The following is a 13,124-nucleotide window of genomic DNA, read 5'->3' as shown; positions in this document are numbered from 1 at the left end:
TTTCTGCATCTTCTCTGATCGTTGTCTGAATCTTGTCGGATCATTGTCTGAATCTTCACTTCTTCTTTGATCATTGCCTGGATCATTTCTGATTGATGTCTGAATCTGCTTTTCCATTTACAGTAGAAATAATCCTCTAAACTACATGTGGAATTACTGCAGCAGATTCTTATACAAATATGCCAGGAAAACCTCTTGATATTTACCAATTTTCCACTAGCGTTATCAACTAACTTTGACTCAGGGAGCACATACCTTTTTTATTAATCTTAGCGAAATGTGCAAGCTTTGAAACTAGGACTATGAAAGATCTGATTTATGCTGAATGCCCCAAAATTTGTCAAGAGCCTGGTAAAGGTTGCATATAACACAAAGATGTGTGTGCCACAGTTCTCCCTGTCCTCTGTGGTGGAAGTATATAAGACTGTGCGAATATCTGCTGAGCACTGGATAGACCAGAACTTAATAGTACCAAAAAGGATATTGACATTTTGAGGCCAATCACCAGATTCTCAGGTCCTTGGTCTGAGTTGGATGGCTGTTCCCACTCAGGTTAAAAACAAAGGTCTTACGGCCATTCGAAATTAAAACAAAAATGGATTTGTGGATCAGATAAATTCATGGACAGTGCTGGTCTCTCTCATTCTTGCCAACTGGCCCATTTCTACCCACATATTGCTGACTGTAATCAAGTGGAATCTTAGGCCAGTCTAAGTGTGTACTATGTGAATGCCCCCCATGACCCAGGGGATTTCTGGCCACCACATGTCTACCTTCCATTTTGAATTCACCATTCATTAATGATCAAGTAAACAGTCAGGACCAGATTACCTATCTTTGTATCAGTGCTAAAAACTGAGCAAATTCACTTAGCAACAGATCTGCTGCTTGTGTAAAACCGATGGAGCAAACAGGTTTTGCTGCAATCGACATACATAAAGGGGGTCATTCCGACCCTGGCGGTAGGGGGTTAACGCACCGTTAAGGATGCCAGTGCCGTTAACCACCTACCCCCCTATTACGAGGTCCCTTAGCGGGTCCCACCAGGGCCGGCTGGTTTTACCAGCCGGCCTTAGCAGGACCCGTTAAGGGACCATGGAGCTAACAATAATAATATTAGCTCCTTCCCCATTCCCATTGTACTGAATGTCTCTTTGCATCTCTTAATATGGCCTTTCAGGTTTTATTATTTTTACAAAGGCTCACGCCGCCCCTCTCAAGCCTTCCTCTTTAACATTTCTATAACTTGAAATAAACATTACAGTCTCAGTGACATTTTGGTTTCAGTGTAATATATCCTTATAGCCACTCTAAAATGTCACTTATAAGGCATGGAGCATTGCAAGCCTTAACATCCAGCAGCTGATACTTTTGCTTTGGCAAACACTACATTACTTGAGCAGCCTAGCCGTGTGCAATCATTAAGCTTTATATACCCAGCCCGAGGGCTGGACCAGGCCTTGTGGGTCCCGAATACACAGTCAAAGACCTGAGGGCATTTAATGAAGTGTGAAAATCCATTATGCCCGGTACAGTCTGACTTTCCATCAATAAAGCTATTATAATCAACCTCGGTTTTTCATGGGAAGAAAAGGGCAACAATGGTGGGTGGAAGTAATGCCTTTGTAGGCAGATATAACAGGATGTTTAGTGTTCTCTACTTTCTGGACGTTATGCCCACTCTGCTTTTCGTTAATGTATTAAAAAAAAAACTTTTGTATTCATTTTTTCAACAAGATAACACAAAGACAACATGTCACATCGAGTAATTTCCAACAGTAACATTGACATGAGCAGTCCCATACTTTTGGTTTGTACATTAACTTGGGTATACAAAGCCCTATTGATGACATATAAACCTCCCTGGACCGCCTTGGGGAGGTACTGTGGATACGTATGTACAGGCCTGTTGATAGTATGTAAATCTACCTGTAACTTGTGATGAATCAGCTGCGGGTGTGCTCCGCGTTGCTGATAGGTTTGGAATGTGGCATGCTTAACATTCTGAAAGCTATACTGGTTGCTGCAGCCCAAATATGTTTCCATTGAGAACACTTTCTGAGTGTTACAATGGTTAAAATGAAGCTTTATAGACCTAGCCAGAGGGCCATACAGGGAGTTATGGGCCCTGAAGATTTAGTGAAATGTCAGAGTGCAGTGAGGGCATTTAATGCAGTAAATGGGAGCATATCTCTGTGTACAGATATAATGCTAGATCTATAAAGCTTGTATAACAGGCGCCACTCTTCAACATATATGGTTTTTATTTAAATATACAGAAGTTGTCAGTACAAATATCTGCCTTAGTGGTCACAGGGAATTGGAGGTGAGTTCTCTCCTTGCTGCTGGGAGCCTTTGAATGTCGCATTCAAAACAATCTGCAGGTTATACCAATTCTGATAGCCTGCAGGTTACCCAATGAGAATGCTCGTCCAGCGTTCCAAGGGTTAAAAGGTCACATAGATCACATGCATTGCTCTTTCGTGAATTTCTTACCAGTAAGACAGCGAAACAATTAATTATGTAGGTCTGGCATGTACTCATAGGCCCTCATTATGAGGTTGCTGGTAGGGCGCCGGTGCTACCGTGCCCTACCGGCAACCTCAGCTCACCGTTTCTGCCACCTGATATCCCAGTAACACGGGGATATTACGGGAAGTGGAGGAACGGTAAGTTCCCATTTCCCTGGAGTCCCCACGGGAATGGGGACACTGAAGCACCGGCACTGTTAATTATGGTGCAGGTGCTTCAGTGAAAAATCTGCCGGTAGGGGCTTGAACTACCGGCAGGTCAGGCCTGCAAGTAGTTCTCTGCCCCTACAGGCAGACTTGTAGTTTGCCGGTGGTCCGGAAAAGGTGCCGGTAACGTTCCGGACCGGCAAACTTATAATGAGGGCCATAGTGTGGAAATAACATGTCCATAGATCACATGATTTTATGGCACTCAGTCATCTTTTCAAATAGAATGTTCTTTTCATGCCACGAAAGTCAGGCTTGCGCTGCCAGCCCATTCCTGTCTCCAAAAATCCAACCTTAGTGTTAGTGACCCCACTAAAACAGCACCAAACCTCAGTTTCTTAAATATTTTCTGGGCACCCAGATACTGCAGGACCACTAGACAATAGTACTCTGCCCAGCATCATTCCCATGACCACTGAAGGCAAATGACCCCGCCACTGTTTAAAAGCATATGCAAGTACAGAAGCACATTTCACTCTGAATCTATACACAGCAATACAAAACAAGCTTCTATAGAGACTGCTGGGACTACTACCCCACACTCTCAATATATACACCGCCATAACGTTTAACACATGGGCCCTCATTACGACCCAGGTGGTAAGGGGTTTACGCCGGCGTAAACTTCGCCGACCCTTGCCGCCTGAGTACGAGTTCCCGTAGCGCCATGGCGGATTTAACACCTGCTTTTAGCAGGTGTTAAAATCCATGGCGCTAAGGGACCTCGTTGTTAATTACGCCACCGTAATTTACGGTGGCGTAATTAACGCCTTCCCCACTCCCATTATGCCCTATGGGGCAAAAATGGGAATGGGGAAGGGTAAATGGGGATTGGGGACTTACCGCCCCGCCAAGGTCGGAATGGGGCGGTAAGTCCGCCAACCACCATGGCGGAGTTGGCAGCTTAGCGCCATGGACCATGGTGCTAATAGCACCATGGTTCTCCGCCAAGGTCGTAATGAGGGCCATGGTCGCAAGCTATCGATAGGACAATGCCTACACGTGCCCAAGAAAATGAATGGCATTGAATACAGCATCATGCGGTAAAGGGCTCACGTGCTCAATAAATCTAGTGCTATCACACACGCTTGTGTGCTTACCCCAATGCTGTGGCGTCTCAAGTAAGGAGCGATCACCGCTTTGTGAGAACACAGAGCATCTATCTGGCCTTTCAATGTATAATTAATGAGGAAAGTACCTGTTCATTTCTTCGAGACAGTCGGTTGCGAAGAAGAAGCTCTTGATTTTCGGGTGACATGCTTTAAAAGCGCTGCAAAAAGAAAACACAATGAGACAAGCGTTCCTTTTAAGTGGGCCCCTAAATTAACTGGGTTGCGTTTCCCTGTGTAAGCCCGTGCAAATCAGGGCGTATTCCGAATCAGCAGCACCGCCGCTTGCTACTTGGCTCAGACAGAAATTTATGACTAGGACTAGGACAATTCTTGCTCAACTGCAATCCCTTCTTATAGTGTGAAATTTAACACAGGCTGCACGAGAACCCTTGATTTAGGGAACATGGCAGCAAAGCACAGGATGGGTGTGAAACACCAGTGGCGGAATCAAGAAGATTCTCGTGGACATGTAAAATTCGACATTATAAGAAGAAAATACAGTTGATCAAGAGCAACGTTTTCTTAACTGTACAGAATTTGAACTTCGAATGGGCTTTGGATGGAAAATATCGCAACCATGTTTTTCTGTGTGATGAATAAAGAAATGTAAACTACACTGATTCGTTAAATTGGGTGGCTCTGTTATTGACCCCATGTTGGAACGCATTGCTCGGTGGCAGTAACAGAATTACTGCCCTTTTTACGGCACCACCGAGTTCCGTGCTTGGCCTTGAAGAGGAGGATTTACCTCCAGCATACTGCTGGACGCAAATCCACCACTTTAAGGTTAACAAAATCGGAAGGATTAATGTGACAGATTCTTCGCACACGGTAATTCCGCAAAAATATCCTGGGATTCCTATGTACTCCAGAAATGGGGATCAACACCACACTTCCACTACCTGTAATGTAGTGGAAAGTCCACAGGACCAAGTGGTGGTAACGGTAAACAAGTTTGGCAGGAATTCCACGGATTCACTGCTGAATTACTACCACACTACTAACAAAGCCGATATATTTAGTTCCCTGTGATTCAATTAAGAACATTTAAATGATAGATACATACATCCATACATACATATAAAGCCATTGTGTGTTTGATAATAGAAAAGCAATTAGAACACATGTGCATTGGAGAGGTGACGGGGTGGCCTCAGGTCCCCGACCGTAGTTTTAGGCAATGCCAGTTATGATATCATGTGATAATTTATGTATATCGCGCTCGTACACAAGTGTTTCAGAGCACAACAAGGCAAGGGAGGGGAAAAGGGGAGAACAAAAATAGTGATCTTACTAGGCCCAGTGACATTGAGAACGCGCAAGTGCATGGGAAAGGGGAAAAGCGCATGGAAGGTAGAGAAGTGGAAAGTGCGGAGCAGAGGAGAACAAATAAATAATAAATAAAAATAAATAGTAAAGGCAATTAAACAGTGGCAGTGCAAACAGCAAGTGGCAAGTGCTATGTTTAAGTCTGCAATTAGGCAATCAGAGATGAGGGAAGGAGAGTTCTGGGTATGCCAGAGGTATTGGAGTCAATCAAAACCGAACTCAATGAGGTGAATACACCAAGTGCAAGGCACACCCCAGCTTTATTATCATACAAAGAAAGCAGGGACAGCATACAAGCATTCAAATATTGAGGCTCTCAGTGAGTACATGCAAAACAATGCTTTATGTACCTTCGACGTGTCATATGTGGCGTCATAACATCATCACAATTTACAAAACCTACAGGGAATGGGGATTGGTTAAGGGATGTGGCTACATTTAGATCACATAGTTAATTGGGAAAATAATTTCTGATGGCTCTACCTAAGACCATCATTTTTTAAATAAAGGTAAAACTACTTAGAGGGTAATTCATAGAATTTAGCAGAAAAGTGTCGCAAGCGGCTGGCGCAGAGTGTCCGCGTGCGATTGTCTGCGCCAGGCACGTGCGCTAAAACCGATTTCTGCGCACAGCGTATTCATGGATTTTAGGCTCCCAAACCAGCCGTGGCGCAGAGTATCGCAGCGACCCTGCAGCAGCGCCAGTAACGCCCCCAAGAACGCCCTCGCGCAAGGAAAAGCCATCAAAATCGCTAAATCATCGCAAAGGACTGCGTTAACCCTGGACCAGTTTACAGGGCTGCCAAACAAGGAACGCAAAGCGGGTAACGTACATATCAGGGGTAAGCGGGAAGTTGTACACGCGATTAGCCAGGGTACGTGTATTACAGGGGTACACGGGAAGTTTAACACGCGATTGGCCAGGGTACGTGTATTAGAGGGGTACGCGTGAAGTTTTACACGCGATTAGCCAGGGCACGTGTATTACAGGGGTACGCGGGAAGTTTAACATGCGATTGGCCAGGGTACGTGTATTAGAGGGGTACGCGTGAAGTTTTACACGCGATTAGCCAGGGCACGTGTATTACAGGGGTACGCGGGAAGTTTAACACGCGATTGGCCAGGGTACGTGTATTAGAGGGGTACGCGTGAAGTTTTACACGCGATTAGCCAGGGCACGTGTATTACAGGGGTACGCGGGAATAATCACACGCGATTTGGCTGGGTACGTGTATTACAGGGGTACACGGGAAGTTTTACACGCGATTTGGCTGGGTACGTGTATTACAGGGGTACGCGGGAAGTTTAACACGCGATTGGCCAGGGTACGTGTATTAGAGGGATACGCGTGAAGTTTTACAGCGATTAGCCAGGGCACGTGTATTACAGGGGTACGCGGGAATAATCACACGCGATTTGGCTGGGTACGTGTATTACAGGGGTACACGGGAAGTTTTACACGCGATTTGGCTGGGTACGTGTATTACAGGGGTGCGCGGGAATTATCACACGCGATTTGGCTGGGTACGTGTATTACAGGGGTGCGTGGGAAGTTACACACGCGATTAGGCTGGGTGGGTCCTCACAGGTGTTCCCTGTACACCCTCCACGGCCCCTGCAGGCAGCCCACAAAACAGGGGACTACCATGCACACCTGCTCATGTCCCCCTGCACCTCCACCCCCCAGCCACCAGGGGCAGCCTCCACGAGGCCCCCACCCATGTCTACCACCACCCCCACCCCCCAGCCACCAGGGGCAGCCTCCACCAGGCCCAAGCCCATGTATACCACCCAACTCCCACCCCCCAGCCACCAGGGGAAGCCTCCACCAGGCCCCCACCCATGTCTACCACCTCCCCCGCCCCCCAGCCACCAGGGGCAGCCTCCACCAGGCCCCCACTCATGTCACCCACCACCCCCACACCCCAGCACTGTGGGGCACCTGCCAGCAGGCCCCCACCCATGTCCAACTCATGTCTCCCACCACCCCCACCCCCCAGCCACCAGGGGCACCCTCCACCAGGCCCCCACTCATGTCTCCCACCACCCACACCCCCCCAGCACTGTGGGGCACCTGCCAGCAGGCCCCCACCCATGTCCAACTCATGTCTCCCACCACCCCCACCCCCCAGCCACCAGGGGCACCCTCCACCAGGCCCCCACTCATGTCTACCACCCCACCCCCACCCCCCAGCCACCAGGGGAAGCCTCCACCAGGCCCCCACCCATGTCTACCACCACCCCCACCCCCCAGCCACCAGGGGCAGCCTCCACCAGGCCCCCACCCATGTCTACCACCACCCCCGCCCCCCAGCCACCAGGGGCACCCTCCACCAGGCCCCCACTCATGTCCCCCTGCACCCCCACCCCCCAGCCACCAGGGGCACCCTCCACCAGGCCCCCACTCATGTCCCCCTGCACCCCCACCCCCCAGCCACCAGGGGCAGCCTCCACCAGGCCCCCACTCATGTCTCCCAGCGTGCTACGTGTATTTCAGGGGTGCGCGGGAAGTCCCACTCGCGAATAGCCTGGGCGCATGCATTTCAGGGGTGCGCGGGAAGTTTTACACGCGACTTCAGCAGGGTACGTGTATTACAGGGGTGCGTTGGAAGTTACACACGCGATTAGGCTGGGTGGGTCCTCACAGGTGTTCCCTGTACACCCTCCACGGCCCCTGCAGGCAGCCAACAAAACAGGGGACTACCCTGCACACCTGCTCATGTCCCCCTGCACCTCCACCCCCCAGCCACCAGGGGCAGACTCCACCAGGCCCCCACCCATGTCTACCACCACCCCCACCCCCCAGCCACCAGGGGCAGCCTCCACCAGGCCCCCACCCATGTCTACCACCCCACCCCCACCCCCCAGCCACCAGGGGAAGCCTCCACCAGGCCCCCACCCATGTCTACCACCTCCCCCGCCCCCCAGCCACCAGGGGCAGCCTCCACCAGGCCCCCACTCATGTCCCCTATCACCCCCACCCCCCGGCAGTGCAGGGGCAGCAGGCAGTCAGGCAGCAGCAGGTGGGAGCGTGCTCGGGCTCAGGGGGGCAGTAGTTCGGCCTTCCGGGCAGGAGCGTGGTATTCCGTGTGCGTACGCGTGGCCAGCTTGGTACGGAGTGATTTTGCACGTGAAAATCCTGCACGTCAGCGTGAAAACTGAGGAAAGGCCCTCAGCGCGTAAGCGCGTCTGTGACGTGACCCGCACAGGTGTTTCCCACACAGCACGTGATGACAGAGCACACGTGGAAAGACTGCACGTCAGAGTGTAATCGCGTGTGATTGGTGGAAATGGCCCTACACGCAGAAGTGACAAAGCGTGTGATTGGTGGAAATGGCCCTACACGCAGAAGTGACAAAGCGTGTAATTGGTGGAAATGGCCCTACACGCAGAAGTGACAAAGCATGTAATAGGTGGAAATGGCCCTAGCGCGTACACGCCGCGTAAGTGACGCTGGACGTGTGGGCCTGTATAAAAGGTACGTGTATAACACGTTTTCCTTGTACGTGCTTTTCGTGGAGAGCGAGTGGGTGAATTCTGTACTTCTTGTCGTTTCACACGCGATTTACTTCACGGCGTTTCTAGTTCGTATTCCCTGTTACCTCTGACAGCTTTTGCTCTTTTTTCTCTTTAACTGGTTTACCTGGGCCTGTTCCCTCAAACAGTGTTCCCTTCTACTGTTGTCCTGTCTCCTCAGACAGCGGACAAATCTTCTTTTGGCGGGGGTGTTGCCAACCAAACATGCTCCTTTTACACGCTCGTTTACCTGGCAGACGGTGAGTCACGCACGTATCTAACATCTGTGCTAGCCCCGTGTGTAGCCTACCCCTTCAGAGGTCATTCTAGGCTGCGTGTGACACGCATACGTTCATTCTTGTGTTTCTGGGTGCCACAGCGTAGTGCAGGTTTTTCTTTCTGCACACGTGGTCTAGGAGGGGTTGCGTGCACGTCATCTCCCTTTTTTGGGCCTCCTGTGCGTTGCGTGACCCGTCATCTTTCCCCAGGGGTTACATTCAGCCTTGCTAGAGCACTAGGGTACAATTACCATCTGGTACCCAACCCCTTTGACCCCCAATTGCCAAGGACAATAGTCTACATCCACTCCCATACGCACATTAACATCAGTGCCATGGCTGGGAGGCGAGGATTCCGTAAGGGTGGCAAAGATGGAAGAGCCACAAGTGGTGGCCATGGTGGATCCGGTAGGGGACGTGGTCGTAACTTGCAGGGTGAGCCTGTCCCCCCATGTGTGGAGGACCAGTCACGGGCACCCATAATCCCCCCCCCCTCCCATTGAGGCTGATGTGGCTGACACCATCCATGCTCAGCCCTTGTTGGACCAGCCCATTGTGGCACCAGACCTGGCTGACTCCATGGCTGACTTCCAGGTCAGCAGGGCTACGACACGTGCGCTGGTGCACGTTGATGCCATCATGCCACGTGGATCTGGGGCAGCAAGGTCATCTGCTGCACCAAGGAGGCAGGGCGGAGAGGCTGCAGGGGCAGCTGCGGCTCCATCCACCCCAGCCCTCACACACCCAGCCAGGACAGTGTCGGTCCTAGTCCATGCTGCTGACATTCCCCCTGACACCATCACACTAGAGCTAATGCCTGCACCAACTCCCATGCTGAGTGTGCAATCCCACACTCCTGATACAGAGTCCACCAGGGCTCCTGCCCCTAGTGTCCAGAGCGGCGCAGGACACTCAGGATCACCACCACCTTCCAAGCGGAAGAGGAAGAGTGCTCGTCCGGCACAGGCTGATGCCCCAGACACGGCTACACAGTCCGGCCCGTCCAGGAAGCCCAGCTTCACGGATGACGAACTGAATGCACTTGTCGAGTATGTGTCCGGACATGACAACGAGATGGTCATTGTTGCAGGATCCAAGACCACACCTGCACAACGCCAGGCACACTGGCAGACCGTTGCGGACATCGTAAGTGCCCTTGGAATTGTGAGGCGCACAGCCAATGATTGCTATAAGCGCTGGAATGACCTAAAGCGCAGGGCAAAGAGTAAGCTGGCCTCAAGTCATGCCGCAACTCTAGTGACTGGAGGTGGGTCTCCAGTAGTAGACATGGAACTCACTCCACATGAGTCAGTTGCTGGGACCTACGTCACGGAGGAACAGATCCAAGGCGTGGGAGATCTGGCTGATTACGAGGCATTGTCCGGTGAGTGTCCATGCATGTGTGTGTCATCCATGTGCATGGTGTGTGTGTGAGGGCTTCTGTTCGGGTGCCAGGTGAGAGTGTGTGCGCCTGAGTCGTATGGGTCAGCCATGTGCTTCATGCAATCCTTCCTGCGCAGCTGCATTTGGCCATAGCAGTATCCCTTCTGCCAACAGTAGACATCTAGCCCAACTGCACGCCAGTTGCCCTTGAAGTGTCACCTTGCCACAACATATTTGCTTCTCTTTCACTGTTCATTCAGTCAGTTTGTTTGCATTCCACCACTTTCACTAGGCATGTCGCTGTCCACTAGTCACATGTCTGACATGGGTATGGTAAAGTGGAGTGACTTTGTTACCTGGATATCATTTGTACACACATGTCCCTGTGCAATTGGACCATTTCAGACTGGCAGCTCCAGGTGAAAAATCTGACCTGTTAGAATTAGAAAAGCTATTACATGCGGGAACTGGACTGAATGAATAGGTGCTGCCCTCCTCTCCATCTTCACTCAATAGCAATGGTACATGCCATCTGTGTGATGGCATGTGTGTTTCACCTGCCAATCACAGGCCAATGTGTGATGCCACTGCCAGGCAGCATGCAGAAAATGTGTTCATCTTCCATCTTGGTGTCATCAGTGTGTGCCATTTGCCTGGACTTCATACGCAGTGAGGGTGCATGCATGGGAGGGTTTTAGTCATGTGGGACATGTGTCAATCAAGTACTGGTTCTCTTGCTTCTCAGCCCTCAATGTGTGCCATGGTGCTAATGCCTGTTTCCATTTCTTTGTTTTCATGTCTTTGCAGGGGAAGACGCACCTGATACTGCTGGGGTTGTGGAGATGGTGCAGACCCAGGAGGGCTCCGAGGGCCGACCAACCACCAGTGAGGGACGTGGTGTGGTGGTGGGGGAGAACCCACAAGTGCTGCAGGTCGTGCTCTCAAGGGGTGTCTCTGGCTGCACCTCCCCCGAGCTGTACTCAGGTGTTGATTCGGATGAGACCTACGTGCCGTCGCAGGTGAGTGTTCCAGGGAGGGATTCTGTTCTGTCTCACCCACCTGCACCAGGGTCAGAACCCTCCATGGGGATGTCAGTGTTGGCAGCTACGCCTTCGGTGGTTACGGATGCAGGGTCACACTCCGCGACATCTGATCCTGTTCCTGGGCCAACAGATCAGAGGGGGAATGCAGTCCTGCAGCCTCAGGCAGTGCCGGCACAGCAAGGCGCAGTTCGCCTTGCCCCAGACAGGTGTGGTGCCTGTTAGGAAAGATTTCGTAATTGTAGGGAATTTTCCTTCCATGTGGCAACCCCTAAACTTTTTGCTATTGTTTTTAACCTTGTTCTTGACTTTGCCAGAGAAGTACAGCCTTCTGCCGCACTTCTCTGGGCTTTCGCTCCTTTCTTACGGGGAAACTGACATGCCCTTAAGACAGTCAGTACCGGGGAACGTGGTTTCCCGTAGTTTCTTCTATCGTGTCGCAGCTTTAGTGCAACACGACACAAGAGGGCACTGTAAGCTAAGTTACAGCTCTCTTGGGTCTCTAGCCTTCTACAGGCCCTAGATACTCTTTTAGGAATGTATTTGATCGGTGCAAGTCATTCAGGGACTCGAATGGTGGCAGCGATCGTATTGTTTATTTTGAGCTCCTTTTGGCGTTCTGAGCACGTTTTTGCACTGAACCCAAAATGGTGGCATGGCTCCCAAAATGGCCAGGCCGCGAGGCTCCTTTGTCTTGTCCACTGACCGTCTTGCTCCCTTCACCTTCCCCAGGTCCGGCGACCCGGGGCCTTCCTTATTTGGGCATGTACTTTCCCGCGAAACGTGGTTGCTTTCGCGGGCTTCTACATGTCGTTTGTGTGCCTCCAGGGTGTGGGCTGGGATGTCTGGTCCCAATACACATCCTGGGTGCCAGAGAGTCTAGGGTGGTGTGAATGCCTGGGACCACCGTGGTCCGTGATTGGTCCACGTATGGTATGTGTTTTGATGAGCGGATCTCCCATTGGCTCCCCTCCGTTTTGGCACGAAGGGAACCGTGGATAAGAGGGGGCTGGAAACACCACTACCATGTCGATCTCCTGAGTTCTCACGAACGAAGGAATACAGGAGCCAAGTATCCTGCAACTACGAGGCTGGACCGAGGAATCGCTGGTGACCCGCTGAAGGAATCCTCCTTTGCACTGCTGTCGTCCGGAGAGCCCCTGTCCTCCTTTGATCGAACCAGAAGGCCTGTACTGGTGCTTCGACCTTTGGAATAGCAGGAACAGCTATTCCCGGCATCTTCAACCATCTCCTGCCAAGTAAGCCTTCGGAAGCATCTCTGGGCCATCCAGTTGACTGACCAGCTTACAAAGGAGTTTGGCTCTGCAACCGCCGCCAGGTTGTGTTGTATTGCGAGTCCTTGTCCCTCTCCCACGCTTCGTACGCTTGGCGTTCCCAGGTCTGAAGGGAGGAGGGTTCATTTGGCTCGAATACACACGGCCGCTCCGTTGTCCTGTGCGGCAACAAAACTGTGCTGGTTTCGTCGATTGGGACGTCTTTTTGCTCTACACGACTACAAAGCGTCTCCTGCTCTTCTGAACCTGCCAGCTGCTGAAACTATCGTGGAGAAGCCTGGGTCTGCTTGCTTCGGGGACCGGTGAGTAGTATATCTAGGATCTGGTCGCCCTCCTGCAGTATCCCATTGCTTTTCCCTGCTGTGTAAAAACAGCACCCTTTTGCCGCGCTCGCGCTCTGCTTCTGCCCGCTGTGGAGGCTGCGCTTGAGTTG

General features: G+C 51.3%; 1 protein-coding gene across 1 annotated transcript in view; it reads right to left on the bottom strand.

Annotated features, from left to right (window-relative positions):
- LOC138481058 (connector enhancer of kinase suppressor of ras 2-like) overlaps nt 1-13,124 on the bottom strand; it is a 2,957,912-nt gene that overhangs the window by 191,750 nt on the left and 2,753,038 nt on the right. The window contains exon 19 of the mRNA XM_069612924.1: nt 3,937-4,008. Within this exon, the coding sequence (XP_069469025.1) occupies nt 3,937-4,008 (72 nt within the window). The remainder of the gene's footprint in view (nt 1-3,936; nt 4,009-13,124) is intronic.

Source organism: Ambystoma mexicanum, chromosome 5p, assembly GCF_040938575.1.
Source record: "Ambystoma mexicanum isolate Mex_15411 chromosome 5p, UKY_AmexF1_1, whole genome shotgun sequence".
In the NCBI taxonomy this organism is placed as follows: domain Eukaryota; kingdom Metazoa; phylum Chordata; class Amphibia; order Caudata; family Ambystomatidae; genus Ambystoma; species Ambystoma mexicanum.
The sequence above is the reverse complement of the archived record's forward strand: the minus strand, read 5'-3'. Positions and strand labels throughout refer to the sequence as shown.